The sequence below is a fragment of the Polyodon spathula genome, chromosome 1 (genome assembly GCF_017654505.1).
Source record: "Polyodon spathula isolate WHYD16114869_AA chromosome 1, ASM1765450v1, whole genome shotgun sequence".
Classification (NCBI taxonomy): Eukaryota; Metazoa; Chordata; class Actinopteri; order Acipenseriformes; family Polyodontidae; genus Polyodon; species Polyodon spathula.
In genome coordinates this window covers 49019501-49044094 of record NC_054534.1, presented here as the reverse complement: position 1 = coordinate 49044094, position 24594 = coordinate 49019501, and the positions used below count along the sequence as shown (strand labels likewise).

The following is a 24594-nucleotide window of genomic DNA, read 5'->3' as shown; positions in this document are numbered from 1 at the left end:
GACTTAATTGAAACGGGAGTTGCTATCTTCATTTCTCCTTTCTCCTGGGATTTCTCACTGGATTGTGTAGCTGCATTTCTGTCATATAAAACTGTGAGAAGCCTTGTGTGTGTGTGTGTGTCCGTCTGTCTGCGATTATTGTTCTTATACAGTCCTACAGTTATGCACCATACAGCGATGTGAACACGGTTTATATTTTCTGCACTCTTAAATTAAGAATAGTTCATTCACTAGTATGTGTGGTTCGTCAGCCCCGTCGACTCACTCATATGTGTTTGTGGGTTGATTTGAGCTCCTTGAGATATTCGGTTACAAATAAGCCCTGTATAAAGCTAATTTGGTACGAATCATTCACAAAGTTTGAAATGTACACATGTTTTCAGTACCAAGCAATAATAATGAGAAAGCGTCTTCAAATTCAATAACTTCTCTGAGCACTTTATGTTTTTCTGTGCTGGGTCAATTGCTCTGCATAAAAGCATCAGCCAAATCAATTAATGTGACATTTTTCCTGCTTGCTCTTTATAATATAAACATTAATTTCTACATTTATTTAAAAATATTTGTTTCTAATTGTATGTATTCCTCTATGCATTACTTAAATGTATTTATTTCTACCTAATCAATTATTCCTTTATTTTTAATTAAACGAGGATACAAATTTAGACAAGGATTCTACATGCCACTCTTGTGTATAATTACATTCTATGGTATCTACCAAACAGGAAACTAGATATTTTCAAACAGAAAACAGAGCATTTCTAGAATTGAGCAGAACATTTGTTTTCAATGAAAGCTGGTCAGGCATGGATGTAAGCTTAAAAAATTAACACATTTCAACAACAGTGTAGTTGTGCAATGGGCTTAGGCCATGTGCTGTTCAAAGAAGTTATGTTGCAAGTTCAAACAACGATACTTTTTTTTATATTACTGGGTTTTTTTTGTGCAATATATGCTGTTTTAAAACATAAATACATTGTTTAATATAAATGTTGTGGATATCAAACTGCTTGCAATCCCTAGTTTATTTTGACGTTGACCAACATGTGGAATCACATGACTGGTAGATGTCCAGTTATTTAGCTTTTCTGTTTGAAAAGTCGCTACAAACTCTTAAAAAAGACTAAAAAGTAAGAAACAGAAGAACAATTTTACCTTACTTTGACGACTTATATCTCATTGTTTATAAGAGGTATTTATGGTTTTCTTTTAAACATTTGATGTAAGAAAGTTTCAGACTTTTGGTACTGGTACAGATGGTAATTCTAAGTGATTTAGTTTTGCCACTGCAACATGGTGAAAACAGCAAAACTCGGTAGTTTCAAACAAGTTTGGTGCAGATTGAGGGCAACCTTACTGCTCAGCAATACACTGATGAAGTCCTTGAGGCAACAATTTTTCCATTCCTGCAAGCCTATTCGGAAGTGTCGATTCTCCAGCAGGAAAATGCAAGAACAAACAATGTTGAGGTCTTGCCGTGGCTAACTTTTTGTCCTGACTTGAGTCCAATAGGACATCTGTGGGACCAGATCGCCAGTGCCATCCACAGGAGACAACCCTGATCAGCAAACCATCTCCAGCTGGCACAGCAGTCTATCCAGCGGCTGATCAGGTTTATGCGTCAGTGCTGCCAGGATTGTATTAATGCTCAGGGAGGTCGTACCCGATACTAACTTTGCAGTATTTTCATTTTGACAGTGTGTCATGTTTCTTGAAGGATCCCAGGGTGTCAGCTTCAACAACACAACTTTGTTATGTTCATACTGAAAACTTGTGATTCTTTGATCTGTATATTTGTTTATGTTTTCTGTGATTTTGTTTGGTATATATGTTTAAAATATTTTATTAAATTCATTAGAACTGAGTGTTGCATTTCTTTTGTGCAATAGTAAATATCGAGACGATTTCTTGGTTAGTGCATTCCTAGAACATGTTATTGAGAGTATTAGTATCTGGAGGTTTATGTAACTATCTGTCTGTAAGTAACTTATATACGATGGATGTAGGTCATAGTAATTTAGTTTTTCATGATATTGATAGATCTAAATTTGTATTTACTGATGTGGTGGAGAATGAGTATGTCTGACATACTGGCTGAATATGCTGTTACGCAAAACTTCTGAAATGATTTTATCATGAACGGATTGTGTTACTTTTGTGGAAAAATTGACTGCATTGTTCTGTTTTTTGTTTACAGATTTGCATATTTGTGATTCTGATCCAGCCTACTGAAGGAGTGCGAAGGAACACTCACTATTTTAGCTCACCTGGGAACTCTACTTGAGCTAGAACCAGCTTACACTGAAGCAATGTGGACTTCACAGCTGGTCCTCTTCACTGTGTTCTGCATACCCACAGTACATGGTAAGAACTTCCGTCTTCTTATAAACCTGCGATTCCATCCAAATAGAAAGAGAAATAATAAGGTTGCCACCTAGCCCTATAATTACAGGACACTTTAAGATAGGTGTAAGAATTTTAAGTTTTATTGACATGCTTATTAATTACATCTTACTCCTGCAATATTTATTCTCCTAAATATAACATTTTTTAATAGTCATGATTCAAATGACTTATGATTGACAGACACTTTATTTAGACAGAATATTTAAGTTTAGACAATTTAGTGGTTCCAAATAATACATATTAACATTCACTTTGCAGACTTTAATTGCAGACTTTACAGTAGATAGGAGCTGCATATTCACCCTGCCATTGGGAGTCAAAGTGGTTGTCTGGTTCACAAAGCAGCAGCACCAGGGTCCGGAGGTTAGGATGACTCACTGGGCAGTATTTTCAAAAGGTCGTAAATGATAACTCCAGCGTAAATCGGTATACAGCATGGATTTTGATATTTTCAAGTGGTTGTTATACCTGTTTTGTTATTAAATAATCGCGCTAATGTGATTTCAGAAATTATGTTGATTTACAAAATAATGTTAATATCTTAATGAACAGTGCTTCTTGTGACTCTTTCTTTTGTTTGGGGGAATTTAAAAGCAAATCTGTGTTAATTCTCATCATTTATTAGGAGCTAATTTGCACTAGAAAAAGGAGGGTTTTAATTAACAAAAGATTAACTCACCTTGAAACAGATATGTAACAGACGATACACAGAGAGAGAGTGTACAGGACCAGGGTTAATTTCTTACAGACTACCTAAATTCAACATTTTGTAGTTATGAAAATATTTAAGCCTTTTCTATACTTGTGGTTATGAATGAGATGTATTCACATGTTTTAATCATTTTTAACCTTGTGGAACATTTTTATATTGCTAAAATGATGTACCATTAGTTGCACCCAGTGTATTGTTACAGAAATTATCAATGCAGCTGTAGCCGATCTGAACTCCAGATATGTACATTATATGACAACTGACCTGTACTGTCGATTAGGTTTGAATTATACAAATAAAAACCTAAGCGTAAATAAAGAAAACTTGGTATAGAAAATGGCATAGTAGATATTACTATAGAGTTTCCTTACAGGCAACAGATCATTGACATGGATTTGGCCTAAATGTATTTAATGTTTTCAGACTCCCCCACGCTTTATATGCAATGCACACTTTCACCTTCACATGTCTGTATGCATATAAAATGTTCTTGCAATACTGTAAGTGTTTGGTGGCTACTTCTAAATCATGTTGAGTTTATTTGTCATGGAGGTGAGAAAAAAGTAGCCTACCTGAGAAAATGCATTCAACATGATTAGAGGAATTCACCGAACAATTCTAAACAAATTGTGTATTGGTTTAGGGAGTTCTATTGTCAGCTTAATAAATATATAATGAAGTGTGTGAGGGGGTTCAGTAAATGTATTTAATTGTTTAACCCTTAGCGGTCCATTTATTCAGCGCTTGTCAGGCGTATCAGGTCTAATTTATTTTCACACACGTTGTTTAATTTACATACGCCATTTAAGATATATATATTTTTTGAGTAAAATAGGTTTAAAAGGCACTGCATAGCAAAAGGACACTCAGTACTGCATCTCCAGCCAAGCCCCACCCCTTCATTGTTCGCTGTATTTTTCACTTACCTCTTCATAGTCATGCATATAAATCTTTTCTTGATCACTTGATTTATCACCAAACTCCTCAATAATGCAGTCCAAGTCCTTATTTTATTACTGTAACATCTCAAAAAGCTCTGCAAATGTCTGATATTCTTTGCGGAAGCAGATATCTTCTTGTTTGTGTCCGTGTTATCTGTGGTGCAGGGGCTATGTGTATTGCTCAGATCTGCCCCCTTTTTTTCGGCTCCTGTCGGTCCCACTCGGCCATTGAAAGGTTTCCTCTGCTTTTTCTGGAGAAAAAATGACTAGAGACTTGTGCTTGACGTTTTTTTGATGATGTCAGACAGGGTCTGACATCATACAGGAATGGGAAAATTATAATGTCGGACCTGGTCTGACATAGGACTACAAAGGGGTAATTGCCATGTTGATTCTATCCAGAGAGCATCGTAACAATGTGGATAAAATCATATTGCTTTAAATTGTGTGTGTGTGTGTGTGTGTGTGTGTGTGTGTGTGTGTGTGTGTGTGTCAAATAAGTTTTAATTCTCTTGTATCCGAAAAAGAACTTTGCACTCTGCCTTTAAGCACTCTTGTTCGAAAAATATATCTCTTTTTTTTATTTATATTCTTCGGCCTCTTATTTATATTTAACTGCTTAATAATTGGATCATATTTATCCGGAATTAGTATTTCCTCGACTTTAAGAGCCCTGCTTCTGTCAATTATTGGCTAACCCCAGCTACGAGAAGAACTTTGCACTCACCCACACTCTTTTGGAAAATGGATTATATTTTTTTAGTAGAAGAAATAGAGTAGATATTTCTGCTTCTTACAATTTGTTCCCTTTCAAATATGAAATGTAACTATTAATAAATTGGTTTAATAGATCAATTAAAAAAAATATTCAGCGACTCAGAAAAGGCACTTTACAGAGCATTAAAAAAGGACCAAAAAGAAAGTACACAGAAAGAGTACACAGAACTGCAAAGTGCAAGTCAAAAAGGAAGTTAGAAAGGCCAAGAGAGAAATAGAAATAAACATTGCTAAAATAGAGAAAACACCCACAGAAGAAGGATGGTTGTTCTTCAAAAATAGTACTAGAGGCGCAAAACAATTACATCCCTAAAGTAGACAAATCTAAATGTAAATTGCCAAAATGGTTTAATAGATCAATTAAAAAAAATATTCAGCGAAAAAAGGCACTTTACAGAGCATTAAAAAAACCAAAAAGAAAGTACGCAGAAAGAGTACACAGAACTGCAAACGCAAGTCAAAAAGGAAGTTAGAAAGGCCAAGAGAGAAATAAATGAACATTGCTAAGGGAGCTAAAACCAATTCCAAAACAATATTACAACAGCAAGCGAACATTCAAAAGGAATTAAATGTTTAAGAGATACAAATGGCAAAATGAGAGAAGAAAAAAAAATAGCAAATATATTAAATGATTACTTTTCACAAGTTTTTACAAAGGAAGATACTGACAACATGCCCCACATGTCATCCAGTTCCTATCCAGTTTTAAATAACTTTAGCATAACTGAGGCAGAAGTGTTAAAGGGACTAGGAGCTCTTAAAATAAACAAATCCCCTGGGCCGGATGAGATCCTCCCAGTAGTACTCAAAGAAATGAAAGAAGTAATTTACAAACCGCTAACCAAGATCATGCAGCAGTCTCTTGACACAGGGGTGGTACCGACAGACTGGAAAATTGCAAACGTAATACCAATCCACAAAAAGGGAAACAAAACTGAACCAGGTAACTACAGACCAGTAAGCCTGACTTCTATTATATGCAAACTTATGGAAACTATAATAAGATCCAAAATGGAAAATTACCTATACGGTAACAGGGTCCTGGGAGACAGTCAACATGGTTTTAGGAAAGGGAGATCGTGTCTAACTAACTTGCTTGATTTTTTTGAGGATGCAACATCGATAATGGATAATTGCAAAGCATATGACATGGTTTATTTAGATTTCCAGAAAGCTTTTGACAAAGTCCCGCACAAAAGATTAATTCTCAAACTGAACGCAGTTGGGATTCAAGGAAACGCATGTACATGGATTAGGGAGTGGTTAACATGTAGAAAACAGAAAGTACTGATTAGAGGAAAAACCTCAGAATGGAGTGTGGTAACCAGCGGTGTACTACAGGGTTCAGTATTAGGTCCTCTGCTATTCCTAATCTACATTAATGATTTAGATTCTGGTATAGTAAGCAAACTTGTTAAATTTGCAGACGACACAAAAGTAGGAGGAGTGGCAAACACTGTTGCAGCAGCAAAGGTCATTCAAAATGATCTAGACAAGATTCAGAACTGGGCAGACACATGGCAAATGACATTTAATAGAGAAAATTGTAAGGTACTGCATGCATGAAATAAAAATGTACATTATAAATATCATATGGGAGATACTGAAATTGGAGAAGGACTCTATGAAAAAGACCTAGGAGTTTTTGTTGACTCAGAAATGTCTTAATGTCCAGTCGGTTTAAAAAGAGAGATCTGCATTCTATCCAGTTTCTCATTTACACATGTTTTTTTTACTTCCTGGGACTATGTGTTTATGCATTGTCTGAAAAGTAATTAAAGGTTTTGAAGAAATGTACTTGGAAAAATAAGTCTTTTGCAAATAGCAGTAGTTTATGGTTGTATTACATAGACCTTGTGAACATTGCCATCATGGGTTTGACACACAAAGGGGGAAAGGTTTATTATTTCTTCTTGTATTTGTATACAGTTTATTAAATTGTTATTTCACTCAGTTCCTTTCATTTACTTAATATTTGTTTTACTTAACTTTCATGGATGCATATAAATGAGGCAATGGTTGTTATGAAACAATTTCTTAAACAAAGGAAAACCGAAAAAGATTACCAGTGCATTTGTGGAAGTTATTAACTGAGCAGATCAGTAGCGGTAAATGAAATGCCACTTAAGGTGTTATTTTGAAATAATGTATTCATGTTTATCATTCAATCTAATAGCACATCTTTTATACAAAATAAGGAGTCTGTTTTTAAGGAGTCCTTGCTAATTTCACCCCTCAATAGATATAGTGGTAATGCGTGAATAGGATTAAACATGATCTTGAGCAAGGGGTTCAGATGCCAACAGTTGTCACCCTTTCAGTAAGTTGCCCAGCCTTTATAACCGATAGGCAACTCTGTATGTGAGACCTTTCAGTAATAATTTCAGGTCAAGTTTTCAAGTTGCAGTTAGCTGCTCAACATCTGATTTGTTCAGACACTTAAGCTCTGGCAAAGTAAATAGCAAAGTAAAAGTGTGTTTATTGAGCTCCAGCGCTGATACATTTGTAACTTAGCTTGATAGAACTCTTTATAGGACTATTGTTTTTTCTCACAGTGTGTCAGTAAATAAGACATTTATACAGTAAATTTAGTTTAATTAGGTCTGCTTGGGAATGAGGTTCACTAGAAAAACAAAAGATTAGGGTTTTTTTGTTTTTGTTTTTGGGTAAGACAATTTAATAATGGACTGGCATAACAGATTTTCCTGACTGCTGCAATAAATAAAATGATTGAAACTACATAGTGCTAGCAACATCATTCCAGTGAATCTTACCTAACATATATTGCCATCGCTTCAGATTTAAGTTGTTTATTTATAAAAGACACACATATATTGGAATTTTAATAGTATTTTTGTCAAAGCAATGAACACAGTGCTAGTTAACTGTTCTAAAAAAAAAAGTACCACTGTAGAAACCTTCAGGATTGTATGCTATATTGAAAAATTTTGTAGAATACATAGGTCATGTTAATAGTATTGATTGTTACCCAGTCAGATCTCACTCTTGCATGTTACTCCCCCTTGACAGCTTTGCTTTAGTTCACTGTGGAAGTGAACTAAGGCAGTTAGTTGCCTTGGTTGCCACTTCAGTAGCTAAGGACTTGTACTAGGGTAGCACTGTAGAATAGAGTGGGTAAGAAAACAATGACATGATTCATGCACTGATTTAATCATTTTCATTGTGTAGAGGGAAAAAAGCAGTTTTCCTTCCTAAAGATCACCCATCCCCCTCCCCTTTATCCCGTTGTTGACCTTATTAAAATGTTTGCTATGTTAATTTGATTTGCTTTTATATAAGGATTTTATATAAGGATTATATTATAAAGGAATGATGTTTGTTTGTTTCAATCCTAGGATATGAAAAATTTGAGTGTTTTTTAACATTGTGCACATGTTGTATATTTTTGTAAATCCATTGCCACAGCCTCTTCAACAGATCATACCTCATAAAACATTTGACATTAAGACTTTATTTAGTGTTAGTTTACGGTACTACACTAGAACCTCCTCAGTTATACTCATACCTACAACCGCCGGTACATTTTAAACACCATCAATATTAAAATGAAAAACAAACTATATGCACATACAAAACTGTAAAAACAAAGTAGTTTTTAATCTAAAATGAAAGTAACATATGATTTATCTTGAGTGTGTGTCACTCGCAGCACAGAATCCAGGTTGAGCTACTGCAGCGCTGTGGCTATCTTCAAGGTGAAATCTCTCCTACCTGTACAAAATGAAGGAATTGATGGCTGCTAGGTCCAGTAGACCAGGCTTGTATATATAAAAAACAGGCTTGTATATATAAAAAATGAAATATTGTAGGTTATATTCAAAATAAAAACATGTTTTGTAAAAGGCAGTTCTAGTGTTAAAGAAATGTAACTTTTAGATGTTAAGAACATAAGAACATAAGAAAGTTTACAAACGAGAGGAGGCCATTCTTGAAGGATCCCAGGATGTCAGCTTCAAGAACATTGCTGGGAAGTTGATTTCAGACCCTCACAATTCTCTGTGTAAAAAAGTGCCTCCTATTTTCTGTTCTGAATGCCCCTTTGTCTAATCTCCATTTGTGACTCCTGGTCCTTGTTTCTTTTTTCAGGTCGAAAAAGTCCCTTGGGTCGACACTGTCAATACCTTTTAGAATTTTGAATGCTTGAATTAGGTCGCCGAGTAGTCTTCTTTGTTCAAGACTAATTAGATTCAATTCTTTTAGCCTGTCTGCATGTGACATGCCTTTTAAACCTGGAATAATTCTGGTCGCTCTTCTTTGCTCTTTTTCTAGAGCAGCAATATCCTTTTTGTAGCGAGTTGACCAGAACTGAACACAATATTCAAGATGAGGTCTTACTAATGCATTATGCAGTTTTAACATTTCTTCCCTTGATTTAAATTCAACACTTTTCACAGTGTATCCAAGCATCTTGTTAGCCTTTTTTATAGCTTCCCCACACAAACACACACACACACAAGTATAATAATAGTAAAACTTCTATAAATTATATTTTTTATAATTGTGTGTGTATGTGTTTGTGACAGAGATCGATTGATTCTTGTGAGGCAGCTGCATAAAGGGAACAGAATACCCTGCACTAAATGGCACGACAGTTTATTCCCAGGGTTAGGTGGAAGTCAGCCATCTAGTAAGGGGGCAAAGCTATAGTATACAAACTCAATGACCTGGACAGGAAACGGCATGGCATCTGCGGATTGGAGGAGCAGATGTGCTCGTTGACCAAGGGGTCATGGGTGATGTTATAAAAAGGGGACATAGTGATGTGATCTGTTCCTTTGTGAGCGGTTAAAATAAGTGACTAGAAGCAGAACCTGTTTTGTGAAACATGAGTGTTTTGTTTGTTTTTGTTTGTCGTTAATAATACTGTGTGTAATTATTTAGACAGTTAATGCGATCCGGAGCTGTCGCCAGCTAGCACTAAACCCGGATCAAGAACACTGAACTTTGTTTTCACTAAAGAACGGTATTCACCACGAGCACTAGATCATGCACTGTGGACCGGTTTGTTTGTGCATGTGTTACGTGTGGGTGTTACAGGACTTATTTTCGGGGGCCAACCCGTGAATTACATTTAAGCAATACACGCCTCTGTATTGCTTCATTACCATTGTTATCTCCTGTTGTTTTGCCATCAGGCCATTGGATTTAAAAAAACATTAAACAACATTGCACCTGGATTATAATTGTCTGTCTGTTCATTGGTCATCTGCACCTGCACACTGTTAACCACTTTGCCACAGTGTGTTGGAAAGGTAACCAGACAAACAAGTAGCCAATGTGTAGCGTAATTCAGAATGTCTGAGGCAACATGTGAATTCATGTATCTTGTTAAATGTTTTTAAATTCATGGCAACGCATGCAAGCTCTCCTCAAGATATTAAGTCTTTCTTTCCCTAATTAGTATGCAGACAGGGACATTTAAATATCCCCTCCCCTAAATCGCTATGACTGCAGTTATTTTGCATTGTCATGGCCCGATTTATTGTCCAAAATCATAACCACAGGGATCAGTATTAGGTCCTCTGCTATTCCTAATCTACATTAATGATTTAGATTCTGGTATAGTAAGCAAACTTGTTAAATTTGCAGACGACACAAAAGTAGGAGGAGTGGCAAACACTGTTGCAGCAGCAAAAGTCATTCAAAATGATCTAGACAAGATTCAGAACTGGGCAGACACATGGCAAATGACATTTAATAGAGAACAGTGTAAGATACTGCACGCAGGAAATAAAAATGTACATTATAAATATCATATGGGAGATACTGAAATTGGAGAAGGAATCTATGAAAAAGACCTAGGAGTTTTTTTGACTCAGAAATGTCTTCATCTAGACAATGTGGGGAATCTATAAAAAAGGCTAACAAGATATATATGATATCGGATACATTATGAAAAGTGTTGAATTTAAATCAAAGAATGTAATGTTAAAACTGTACAATGCACTAGTAAGACCTCATCTTGAATATTGCATGCAGTTCTGGTCACCTCGCTATAAAAAAGATATTGCTGCTCTAGAAAGAGTGCAAAGAAGAGCGACCAGAATTATTCCGGGCTTAAAAGGCATGTCATATGCAGACAGGCTAAAAGAATTGAATCTGTTCAGTCTTGAACAAAAAAATGAGGCAGTCTTCCCAGCGACAGCCAGTGGGAGAAGTATAGGCGTGGAAAAGTACAGAGCAGTTTAGAAGCAGTAAGGAGAAATTGCATCTTTAATTGCTTTAATTAGAAAACACAGAACATTGGGGAAACACAGCAGCAGCTCAAAGTCAAACAGCCGCGTGTGTTTTTCTGATAACAAACAAGATGAAACTCGGAGCAGCTGATTCAAATTCAGCGCCGTTCTGAGACACGGGTGAGGGGAGGAGCCAACAGCACAGCAGAACAACGCAGTTAAACGAGGCAGTCTTCCCAGCGACAGCGAGTGGAAGAAGTACAGGCGTGGAAAAGTACAGAGCAGTTTAGAAGCAGTAAGGAGAAATTGCATCTTGAATTGCTTTATTCAGAAAACACAGGACATTGGGGAAACACAGCAGCAGCTCAAAGTCAAACAGCCGCGTGTGTTTTTCTGATAACAAACAAGATGAAACTCAGAGCCGCTGATTCAAATTCAGCGCCGTTCTGAGACACGGGCGAGGGGAGGAGCCAACAGCACAGCAGAACAACGCAGATAAACGAGGCAGTCTTCCCAGCGACAGCGAGTGGGAGAAGTACAGGCGTGGAAAAGTACAGAACAGTTTAGAAGCAGTAAGGAGAAATTGCATCTTGAATTGCTTTAATCAGAAAACACAGGACATTGGGGAAACACAGCAGCAGCTCAAAGTCAAACAGCCGCGTGTGTTTTTCTGATAACAAACAAGATGAAACTCGGAGCAGCTGATTCAAATTCAGTGCCGTTCTGAGACACGGGCGAGGGGAGGAGCCAACAGCACAGCAGAACAACGCAGTTAAACGAGGCAGTCTTCCCAGCGACAGCGAGTGGGAGAAGTACAGGCGTGGAAAAGTACAGAACAGTTTAGAAGCAGTTTGAAAGCAGACTGACAGCTGCAGAAGAAACTAAACTTCAAAAAAAAAAACGACAACATGGTCTTCAAGCCAGTAATCTGTGACACCTACTTGATGTAGGAAATCTGAGAAAACCCAGTGGAGCTAAACGAAGTGTGCGTAAAGTGCCGCGCGATCCAGGATTTGCATAAACTGGTAAGTATGCTAGAAATGGAGCTGGAAGAAGTGAGACAGCAACAGGATCTTGAGGAACTGGCACACCCACAATTCATGGAAGTCTGCATCACCCCTAACAGAATGAAAGCCACCAGGGAGATAGAAGGTCAGAACAGCTGGGTTCAGGTAGGTAGAAGCAGGGAAAAAAAGAAACTTCCTCAAACACAACCACCAGAAATCAAAACAACCAACAAATTTGAGTCACTTCAGAATTTTGATGAGCAGAACCAACAACAACAGAATGAAAGGAACAACATCCAGGACCCTATTGACAGTGGTGACCAGACAGCAAAAAGAAGGGAGGTCATGATTGTTGGGGACTCCATATTGAGAAACACAGCAAGTTCAATTCGCAGTTTGGACACCCTTACTACAACAGTGTGCTGCCTTCCGGGAGCCTCGGTCAAGCACATCACTGAGAACGTGGACAGGCTCCTAGAACGAACAGGAGACGACCCGGTAGTAGTCGTCCACATCGGTACAAACAACATTGGAAGAGACAGACAAAAATCCCTGGAAAACAAATTCAGAGAGCTAGGAAGGAAATTAAAAGAGAAAACCAAAACTGTGGTATTTTCTGGTATACTACCGGCACCTTGCAAAGGACCATATGGACAGCTGGAAATAATTAATCAAAACGCATGGCTGAAGATGTGGTGCACACGGGAAGGCTTCACCTATCTTGATCATTGGACCACATTCTACAACGAGGACTATCTGTATAGACGGGATGGACTGCACTTAAATAAAAAGGGAACCAGTCTACTTGGAGAAAAGATCCTCGAGCAGGTTCAGAAGCATTTAAACGAGAAAGGGGGGAGAAATCAACAAAAAAACAGAAGGGAGACCGCATCAAAACAAGAACAACAACTCAGGTAAGACAACCATTAAATGTATTTATCTAAATGCTAGAAGTATCAGAAACAAAATTCTAGAACTTGAAGCTACTGCACTAACAAGTAACTATGATGTGATAGGTGTTACAGAAACTTGGTTGTCTGAGAGTGATGGGGACGAATATAATATTTGTGGGTATACACTGTATAGGAAAGACAGGCAGGACAGAAGAGGAGGAAGGGTAGCGCTATCCATAAGAAACAGTCTTGAAGCCCAGATGTTAAACCTGGACAAAGAAAATAAAGTCGAATCAATATGGGTCAGAATAACTGACAAAAATTCAAAAGGCATAATAATAGGAGCATGCTATAGACCGCAAGATTCAGATGGTGAGCAAAATAATCTGTTATACAATGACATTAGAAATGCGTGTAGCAAAGGAGAAGCCATACTAATGGGGGATTTCAACTTCCCCCATATAAAATGGGAAAACCCGGTGGGTAGCACGAAGGATGAAATTGAAATGGTGGAAATGACAAATGACTGCTTCCTAACACAATTTGTCAAGGCACCGACTAGAGGGGAGGCATGCCTTGATTTAGTCTTTTCAAATAACGAAGACAGAATAACTAAAACAGAGGTCAGAGAACCACTGGCAAACTCAGACCACAACATGGTCTCATTTGAAGTGTTTTTTAAAACCCCAAAAGTAATGACTAAAGCTAAGGTTTACAATTTTAGAAAAGCAAACTATGAAGGTATGAAACAGAGACTAACAGAAGTAGATTGGAGTAAAATAGAGAAAACACCCACAGAAGAAGGATGGTTGTTCTTCAAAAATGTAGTACTAGAGGCGCAAAACAATTATATCCCTAAAGTAGACAAATCTAAATGTAAAACTAAATTGCCAAAATGGTTTAATAGATCAATTAAAAAAAAATATTCAGCGAAAAAAGGCACTTTATAGAGCATTAAAAAAGGACCAAAAAGAAAGTACGCAGAAAGAGTACACAGAACTGCAAACGCAAGTCAAAAAGGAAGTTAGAAAGGCCAAGAGAGAAATAGAAATGAACATTGCTAAGGGAGCTAAAACCAATTCCAAAATGTTTTTCCAATATTACAACAGCAAGAGAACATTCAAAGAGGAGATTAAATGTTTAAGAGATACAAATGGCAAAATCGTAGATGAAGAAAAAAAAAATAGCAAATATATTAAATGATTACTTTTCACAAGTTTTTACAAAGGAAGATACTGACAACATGCCCCACATGTCATCCAGTTCCTATCCAGTTTTAAATAACTTTAGCATAACTGAGGCAGAAGTGTTAAAGGAACTAGGAGCTCTTAAAATAAACAAATCCCCTGGGCCGGATGAGATCCTCCCAATAGTACTCAAAGAAATGAAAGAAGTAATTTACAAACCGCTAACCAAGATCATGCAGCAGTCTCTTGACACAGGGGTGGTACCGACAGACTGGAAAATTGCAAACGTAATACCGATCCACAAAAAGGGAAACAAAACTGAACCAGGTAACTACAGACCAGTAAGCCTGACTTCTATTATATGCAAACTTATGGAAACTATAATAAGATCCAAAATGGAAAATTACCTATATGGTAACAGGGTCCTGGGAGACAGTCAACATGGTTTTAGGAAAGGGAGATCGTGTCTAACTAACTTGCTTGATTTTTTTGAGGATGCAACATCGATAATGGATAATTGCAAAGCATATGACATGGTTTATTTAGATTTCCAGAAAGCTTTTGACAAAGTCCCGCACAAAAGATTAATTCTCAAACTGAACGCAGTTGGGATTCAAGGAAACGCATGTACATGGATTAGGGAGTGGTTAACATGTAGAAAACAGAAAGTACTGATTAGAGGAAAAACCTCAGAATGGAGTGTGGTAACCAGCGGTGTACCACAGGGATCAGTATTAGGTCCTCTGCTATTCCTAATCTACATTAATGATTTAGATTCTGGTATAGTAAGCAAACTTGTTAAATTTGCAGACGACACAAAAGTAGGAGGAGTGGCAAACACTGTTGCAGCAGCAAAGGTCATTCAAAATGATCTAGACAAGATTCAGAACTGGGCAGACACATGGCAAATGACATTTAATAGAGAAAAGTGTAAGGTACTGCACGCAGGAAATAAAAATGTACATTATAAATATCATATGGGAGATATTGAAATTGGAGAAGGAATCTATGAAAAAGACCTAGGAGTTTTTGTTGACTCAGAAATGTCTTCATCTAGGCAATGTGGGGAAGCTATAAAAAAGGCTAACAAGATACTCGGATACATTGTGAAAAGTGTTGAATTTAAATCAAGGGAAGTAATGTTAAAACTGTACAATGCACTAGTAAGACCTCATCTTGAATATTGTGTGCAGTTCTGGTCACCTCGCTATAAAATGCTGCTCTAGAAAGAGTGCAAGAAGAGCGACCAGAATTATTCCGGGCTTAAAAGGCATGTCATATGCAGACAGGCTAAAAGAATTGAATCTGTTCAGTCTTGAACAAAGAAGACTACGTGGCGACCTAATTCAAGCATTCAAAATTCTAAAAGGTATTGACAGTGTCGACCCAAGGGACTTTTTCAGCCTGAAAAAAGAAACAAGGACCAGGGGTCACAAATGGAGTTTAGACAAAGGGGCATTCAGAACAGAAAATAGGAGGCACTTTTTTACACAGAGAATTGTGAGGGTCTGGAATCAACTCCCCAGTAATGTTGTTGAAGCTGACACCCTGGGATCCTTCAAGAAGCTGCTTGATGAGATTTTGGGATCAATAAGCTACTAACAACCAAACGAGCAAGATGGGCCGAATGGCCTCCTCTCGTTTGTAAACTTTCTTATGTTCTTATGTTCTTATGAAGGTAAAATAGGTGGAGTAACGGGCGGAGGGAGAGACGAGATTTTAGCAGTGGGGTTTTTGAATTAGTGAGGAGATAGGAAGTGAAATTTTTACTAATATTTTTTTGTCTTTGGTTTATGTCCGGGGGATGCCGAGAAGAGATTAAGGACGTTTTCACTACCTGTCTTTGGGATTATTACTCCAGCACCCCCTCCCTCACGCCGTTTTGTTTTCTTTGTTATTTGTTTTATTTGTGTAGAGAAAATAATAATAAATCAATTTATTTCTTTACACACAAATTACTGTCTGGACATTCCATTAATACACTCGTGTCTCACATTATGGTATTAAAACTTATAGATATACTGTAGGTTAGTAAATATGTTTGTTTTGCTTAAGTTAAGTTCTAAGAAAAATTGATTTTGGTACTCTTGAAAGTGTTGAACAAGGACACTTCATAAATGTAATTTTTATGACAATATATTTACATTTTCAAAATTGCACTTATATTGACCTATTAAAATCACAGTCTTAAAATGAGGGAATGTATACAAAAGGTAATTTTAATGCTTTTGTCAGTCTTATTTCCATTTAAGTGTAATATTTTTAACATTGCTTATTTGCTTAATTTAAATAACACCTTCAGGGCAGGATTTTCAAAGCCATCGAACTTGTGGTATAGTAACGAGAGCTTTATAGCAAGTGAATTTCAAATGAAGTGTATTCATTAATTCAATCCGTTAATGCTTTGCAATTGCGTCGATGAGGTTGTTAATGAAAACATTTCTCGTTAAAAATCTTAATTGTCTCAGGTCACGCACATCACTTCCTGTCTCAACTATTAAATAAGGGGAACTCTGTTAACGAGATCAAGAAACGAACGGAAGCAGAATTCACTGTTATGGAAACTACTAGCCTACAGCAAGATGGCTTTCTCACCAGCAGCAGCCAAATGGAAATGAAATAAAAAATAATGGGGATATCTATTTTGTGTGTAATTTGTAAACTTCATTTAAAATTGTGCATTTTGTCATGCAGAATGTACATTTATTTAGAACACTTCACATATAAAATGCTGATTTACGATTGTCTGGCGTGGGGCGAAAGATCAGACGGCAAAAAAATACATTTTGAAGTGTCATTTGGGCATAAAATGAGACTTCTGGACGCTCATAGACCTCAACCATTTCTCCTTTGAAGTCTGACCTGACAGGAGTTGTTTATAAGAAGTACTTGTTCCTTGTACCTGTGTAAGGTAAGAGATGGACGAACAGGAGCTGTTGTTCCCTTCTGAGGACGTGGAGTCAGACAGCACTGCGGTTAAGCTCTCCCTGTTGGCAGAGCTTCTACCATTGATCAGAGGCCACTGCAGTCTTGCAAATGCCCTGGCCTACAGAAGTTGAGACAAGTCAGTCCATCTTTGATAAGCCCTAGCCCCCAGTGCACCCGGACTTACTTTTTGAGATCCAGCTATCCTTGTGTCACCCGGCTACAGGTCCTGCTGTTTCCCGGTCTATGGACACCCTATATAGGTTGCACAATGTGGATAAGCTGGGCCTGGACCAATTTCTGCCGGTAAACTTCACAGCCGGGCAGCTTTAATAGTATTCTGGTAGCCTACCAATCTTATTTTCTGAGATCTCGCTCTGACAGTCACAGCCTGTATCAGGGTAGCGGCAGGAATGAGACTCTGAGACTTACGAACGGCAGTAAAACGCACACTTTAATAAACAAAATAACACAAACAAAACAGAAACAGAAGAACAAATAAACAGGCACACTGCCAAAACAAAAAGGTTTCAACTAAATACAAAAACATAGGATGGGCATTCGCCTTCACTACTATGTAGAAAAAGAAAAGATAGATACGTAACAACACAAACTCTAACTCACCAAATCCTTTCCTTAATGGAGCCCTGGGCTCTCCTTTTTATATGATGTGGCTGTTCCTAATTATACCATTTAGAAGCAGCCACATTCTCGCATGTTTTTGACAGGGACAGGAATTAACCCCATCCCTGCCAACCACCACCAAAACACACACAAACACCAACCCTATTTACAGGCCCTCACCACAACAGCTGGATGAGCTGTGCCTTGTTAGCAAGAATCTGCTCTGTCTATCAAAACTAAATGGGCAGGCTGTAGGTAGAAACCTGGCTGCGCTGGTAGCCGCATGCAAGCAGTTTTGGCTTTCCCCCACAAAACATGCCTGACGGTGACAAAGCACCACTGTTGGATGTTCCTATTACAACAGGGCATATCTTTGGTCCCGCCGGGGACAAGATGCTGCAGCGATCTCACTGTGCATGGGAATCCATGAAAGAGCACGCAACAAGCGCACAGGCCCCTCCAAGACCGACACAGCCGGCTGTGCTTGCTGCCAGCAGAGGTGTTCAGAACCAGCTTGTGGCTGCTCACCATGGAGGCTACAATAACATAAATGAGAGCAAGGATTTAACATATTGCTCATTCTTCACTAAAGTTACAACTTTGTTAAATGTAATGTTAAACTGCAGTTAGTGTATTTTTACTGCAGTGGGGGTTAAACTGTAGTTCCAATGAAATTTTACTATATTGTGGTGTTAAACTGCAGATACAATGATTATTTCAGTCTTGTGTAATACTGCAGTTCCAATGTCATTTTATTACAGTCTAGTGTTCATTTTTTGTAAAAGACACACTGCTGAGGTACCAGTGTTGTTAACGGAAAAATAAATTATATTCCTTAACACTTCTAATATAAGACCATTTTTTAAATGTAAAGGATTTAACGCAATGAAAATACACGGGCTTACAAATAACAGTAGACAATGTGTGTGTGTGTCTATATATATATATATATATATATATATATATATATATATATATATATATATATATATATATATATATATATATATATACACACACACACACATACATACAGTGGCTTGCAAAAGTATTCAGACCCCTGACCAATTCTCTCATATTACTGAATTACAAAAGGTACATTGAAATTTCGTTCTATTCGATATTTTATTTTAAAACACTGAAACTCTGAATCAATTATTGTAAGCTAACATTGGTTTTATGTTGGGAAATATTTTTAAGAAAAATAAAAAACTGAAATATCTTGCTTGCATAAGTATTCAACCCCCACACATTAATATTTGGTAGAGCCACCGTTCGCTGCAATAAGAGCTTTAAGTCTTTTGGGGTACGTATGTACCAGCTTTGCACACAGTGTCGGAGTGATTTTGGACCATTCTTCTTGGCAGATTTGCCCCAGGTTGTTCAGGTCGGTTGGACGACGCTTGTGGACCGCAATTTTCAAATAGTGCCACAGATTCTCAATGGGATTGAGATCAGGACTTTGACTTAGCCACTGTACGACATTCACCTTTTTGTTCTTGAGCCACTCCAATGTTGCTTTGGCTTTGTGCTTGGGATCATTGTCCTGCTGAAAGGTAAATTTCCTCCCAAGCTTCAGTTTTTTAGCAGACTGAAGCAGATTCTCTTGCAGTATTTTCCTGTATTTTGCTCCATCTATTCTTCCTTCAATTGTAACAAGATGTCCAGTCCCTGCTGATGAGAAGCATCCCCACAGCATGATGCTGCCACCACCATACTTCACTGTAGGGATGGTGTGTCTTGAGGCATGGGCAGTGTTAGGTTTGCGCCACACATAGTGCTTTGAGTTTTGGCCAAAAAGCTCTATCTTGGTCTCATCTGACCACAAAGCCTTTTCCCACATCGCAGCTGGGTCACTCTCATGCATTCTGGCAAACTCCAGATGTGCTTTCACATGGTACTTTTTGAATAATGGCTTCTTTCTTGCCACCCTCCCATACAGGCCAGTGTTATGCAGAGCTCTTGATATGGTTGACTTGTGCACCATTACTTCACTCCCAGCCATTGAACTCTGTAGCTTCTTCAAAGTGATTGTTGGCCTCTCTGTGGCTTCTCTCACAAGTCTCCTTCTTGTTTGAGTTGCTGAGTTTTGAGGGAAAGCCTTTTCTTGGCAGTGAGATATTTCATTTTTTTTTTTTTTCTTAAACATATTTCCCAACATAAAACCAATGTCACTTTACAATAATTGATTCTGAGTTTCAGTGTTTACAAATAAAATATCAAACAGAATGAAATTTCAATGTACCATTTGTAATTCGGTAATATGAGAGAATTGGTCAGGGGTCTGAATACTTTTTTAAGGCACCGTGTGTGTGTGTGTGTGTTTAAATTGGTAGGTTAGGCAGCACTGAGCGAGCGTTTTTGAGAATGTACCAGGTAAGTCCAATAGCAAGGGGTTAAATATGTCATGGAGTTATTTATCGTTACCCTCACGTTAAGTGACGCTCTGCAGACTCTGTGTACAGTATATATTTAATTGCTCATTTACCTTGTATTACTGACTGACATTTTTGGTATGCATTCTGGAAGCTGTAGTTCAAACGGGAGCACGGGTCTCTTGTGATTGCATTGTTTAAAGGCTCCCCCAGAGCTACAGATCCCAGTGGCCTGACGTCACTTACACACAGTTTTATTGACCCAATCAGCAAACGGCTCGTCTAACAAGCACACTCAGGAAATGTTAAATGAGAGGCTTCATGTGATTATTATACTGTGTATATTAATAATAAAAATAAAATAATAATCTTTTAGAATAGCATTGGAGTACTAGGCTTTCTATTGCCAAAGTTTCTAAAGGTTTGAATTACATTTAAGCACATTTAGCCATGTTAAGCATTTTTATTTCACTATAAGCCTTGTAATTTCTGGCGAATACATTTTATTTACTTCAAATAGTAAAACATGTTACAAATAATCGTTTGGATATTTGCCCCACCATTAAAATATAATGGCAATAAGTTACATTTTTAAAATATATATTTTATGACAATTAGTGAAAGTCAGGCAAAAGAGGTGTGACATTGTCACGCGAATACATTGTGAAACAACAAAAGACCTTTTGGCAGCGTGACTTTAAGGGCAGGGTCAATCGCTTTCTCACGATAAAAATAGTTGTAAAAACCTATGTAAACCAGAGCTGGAATTGTGCTTGTGGCTCACAAGGTTACATCAGACAAGATCCTCTTCTGACTTAATATCACGTAATCTGCAGCAGAAAGGCTGTACAAAACAAACACCCCCCAACACACACACACACACACACACACACTGCACTTATGGACTACTTCAACACTAGAACCGCCGCGGTTATACTCATACCTACAACCTCCAGTACATTTTAAACACCATCAATATTAAAATGAAAGACAAACTATCGGATACAACTCAAAGGTTTTATTCAAGCACATCATATCATTCATCTGCACAGCCAAAACGCTATATTTAAATGGACAATTAAACACAATAGGGCTTATTTTCAAACTTACTTCAAAAAATGAAAAACTATAATAACATAGACATTTTAAAAGAAACTTGTGTGTAAACAGGTATATACACATATAACATTGTAAAAACAAAAGTAGTTTTTAATCTAAAGCAAAAGTAGCATGATTTATCTTGCATGTGTGTCACTCGCAGCACATACTCCAGGCTGAGCTGCTGCAGCCTGCAGCTTTCTGATCGAAATGTTTCTGCTGAAGTGCTGTGGCTAGATTCAAGATGAAATCTCTCCTACCTTGTACAATCAATCAATCAATCAGTCTTATTTTATATAGTGCCTTCATAGTGGACCGCCATCACAAAGAGCATTACAAGATGCAATAAATACATACTTCAAATACAGAGAAATGCATAATACAAGATATACAGTAAAAAAAACATTGCATAATACATTAAATACAGTGGAAAGTGCTTAATATATAATAGTAACAAAATATGTGAAATAGTAGCAGCAACTAATAGCAGATATCAGGTTTAAAGTGCATGGAAAGCAAGAGAAAACAGGTAAGTCTTGAGAGTTTATTTGAAGCAAGCGACGGTGGGAGCATCACGCACCAAAACTGGGAGAGAGTCCAAAGAGTCAGAGCCATGAAGCTAAATGAGCGTTGTCCAAGGAGTCAGAGCCATGAAGCTAAATGAGTGTTGTCCAAGTGTGATGCACTTTTGCTTGGGGATAACAAGCAGGCCAGAGTCGGTGGACCTCAGCTTGCAGGCAGGGACACAACGAGTCAGCAGGTTGAGGAGGTACTCGGGCCCTGTGTGATGAAGGGCATTTGTAGGTGAGCAGGAGAGTTTTGAACATAATCCTGAACTTTACAGGTAGCCAGTGCAGCTGCAAGACGAGGGGGTGATGTGATCATGTTTTTTACATCTGGTAAAGATCCTGGCTGCAGCATTCTGAATTAGCTGCAGTTGGTTATGGTGCGTGCCGGGAGACCACCATATAGAGAGTTGCAGTAGTCAAGTCGAGAGGAGACAAATGCATGACAAAGTATCTCTGCATTTTGAAGGGAAAGGTAGGGACGGACTTTGGAGATGTTTCGAAGATAGTAGAAGAAAGATTTGACCACGGAGGAGATGTGGGCATCAAAGGAGAGGGCTGTCAAGAAATACACCAAGGCTTCGTACTGTGGGGGAAGGCAGCAGCAGTTTCCGAGGTTCAAGGCAACTATGTTGAGATTCTTGAGAATCTTAAGTTGAGTTTTATAACTTACTAGAAGAGTTCAGATTTGTTAGTGTTCAGTTGAAGAAAATTGGCAGATGTCTTGAATGGACTCAATGTCTTGAATGCAAGCAGAGGGACTACCAGGGTGACGTCAGCAAAGAAGTGAAACATGAGGCTGTGTTGGCGGATGAGGTGACCCAAGGGAAGCATTGAAAAGAAGGTGCCCAAGAACAGATCCTTGGGGGACACCACAAGTGACTGGGTTTGCAACATAACTGCGTCCAGCATAACAAACAGACTGCATGCGTCCGGATAGGTAAGAGGACATCCAGGAGAGATAATGTATAATATGTATAATACAATTATATTGTAGGTTATATTAAAAATAAAAACCTGTATTTTAAAAGGCGGTTCTAGTTATTGAATTGTAACTTATAGATGTTCCACAAATACACACACACACACAAATATAAATAAGTAGTAAAACTTGTAGAAATGATATTTTATATCATTTTGTGTGTGTGTGTGTGCGTGCATGCGTGTGTTGGAGCATGGTGTGTGTTAGAAAGGTAACCAGACAAACAAGTAACTAATGTGTGACGTAAATCAGACAGCGCGCGACAACACAGGAATTGATTTTTCTAGTTAAATGTTTTTATCTTCATAGCAACGCGTGAAGCTCTCCTCATGATATTCAGAGCTGTTCTTTTCCTACTCAGTAAGCAGACACAGACATTTAAATATCCGCTCCTAAATGACTATGAATTGAGTAATCTGCACTGGTACGGCCAGTTTTTTTCCCCCCCCTAAATCAGAACTGCATTGCAACGCATTTCCTGAAAAGTACAGCAAACAGTTTGTGAGGAAAACTGTCATGATTTATGCATGTAAACGCCGCCAATTTTAACAACTGGCGAAAAGTAGAAACGACCCTGTCGTCTTCCTCGCTCAATTAGCGAAGAACTAATATATTTTCTCACCAAACCCTTGAAAGGCCCTACTTTAGCACAGGGCACGTGTACAAACTCGGCACATACTGATGTCCACATTTAGTGAAGTTTAACAATAACAAAATGTTGGTTGACAATAAGACATAAATGATAACATGCTCCTGTTTACAGTTTTTTAAATAATATTCCAAAATGAAAATGATTTTGTAAAAACATGAATTCATTTTATACTTATTTGAAATGCCACTTGTGCTGAGTTAGATCTACATGCTCTTTCTAGAGAGAGTGGACAGAGCCATACAGCATGAAGAATAACTGCCTTCAGCAGTACCGTTCAAAGTTGTCCCCACCTCTCCATTCTCAGGGATTGCCATTGCTGTCCCCATCCTTGGTCTGGGGTTAAAATTTCACATTTGATTTGGTGTCAGTAAATCTGGCTTTTAAAAAAAAAAACATGACATACTTGGTGCATGTCTCTTTCTTCTGTGCTATTTAGTGTCTCAAGTTTTCACCACTGCATTATGTGACAGGTGTGGTTGCTTGATTTTCCAGGATGCCTTCTGCAAAACAATGGAAATTCAGAGGCAACTTTGTCAGGGAATGACCATATTTGTCATAGATATGAACTCTTTGTGTTGTAGTTTTGGAACCTTAAATCAGAAATGAAAAAACAATACACCTACAGATAGACATTAAGTTTATCTTTCCAGTGATGTAATTTATTTTGTTGTGGGATGTTTTTCTTTTTATTTGAGCTACACCTCCCAAAAAATTTTCAAAATAATAAGTAATATTTTAAATTGCCAATTTCATTGCCAATTTCAACCTCTTTATATATATATATATATATATATATATATATATATATATATATATATATATATATATATATATATATATATATATATATATATTTGAATTCTCATATGCTAAGCTGCACAACTTACCAAGGATTTCAAATCTGAAATCAGAATTGAAATATCTTGTACTGTTGCAGAGCTAGATAAGGTTTTGCAATGTACAGTATTTTACAAAAATCAACCTCCTAAATGCAAAGGTAGACCAGGGCTAAGACTTGCCAAGAAGTGAGATTAGAAACATTATTGCCCTGTTTGAGATACAATATGTTTCAGCATAAAAAATAAAGAAACAACACACAAGTTATCAAGTTTTTTTTTGTTTGTTTGTTTTTTTGTTTTTTTTTATTCATATTACAAATATCACAAATAAAACTTTGATATTAAGAATTTTATTTGGGAGGGAGGGCAACAAAAAAAAACCTCCCTATTGCGCTGTATTTATTTATTTATTT

General features: G+C 37.5%; 1 protein-coding gene across 1 annotated transcript in view; it reads left to right on the top strand.

The window, feature by feature from the left end:
* adgrl3.1 (adhesion G protein-coupled receptor L3.1) overlaps positions 1–24594 on the top strand; it is a 352576-nt gene that overhangs the window by 127455 nt on the left and 200527 nt on the right. Inside the window, exon 2 of the mRNA XM_041259581.1 lies at positions 2198–2364. Coding sequence (XP_041115515.1) covers positions 2310–2364 — 55 coding nt within the window. The 5' untranslated portion in view covers positions 2198–2309. The remainder of the gene's footprint in view (positions 1–2197; positions 2365–24594) is intronic.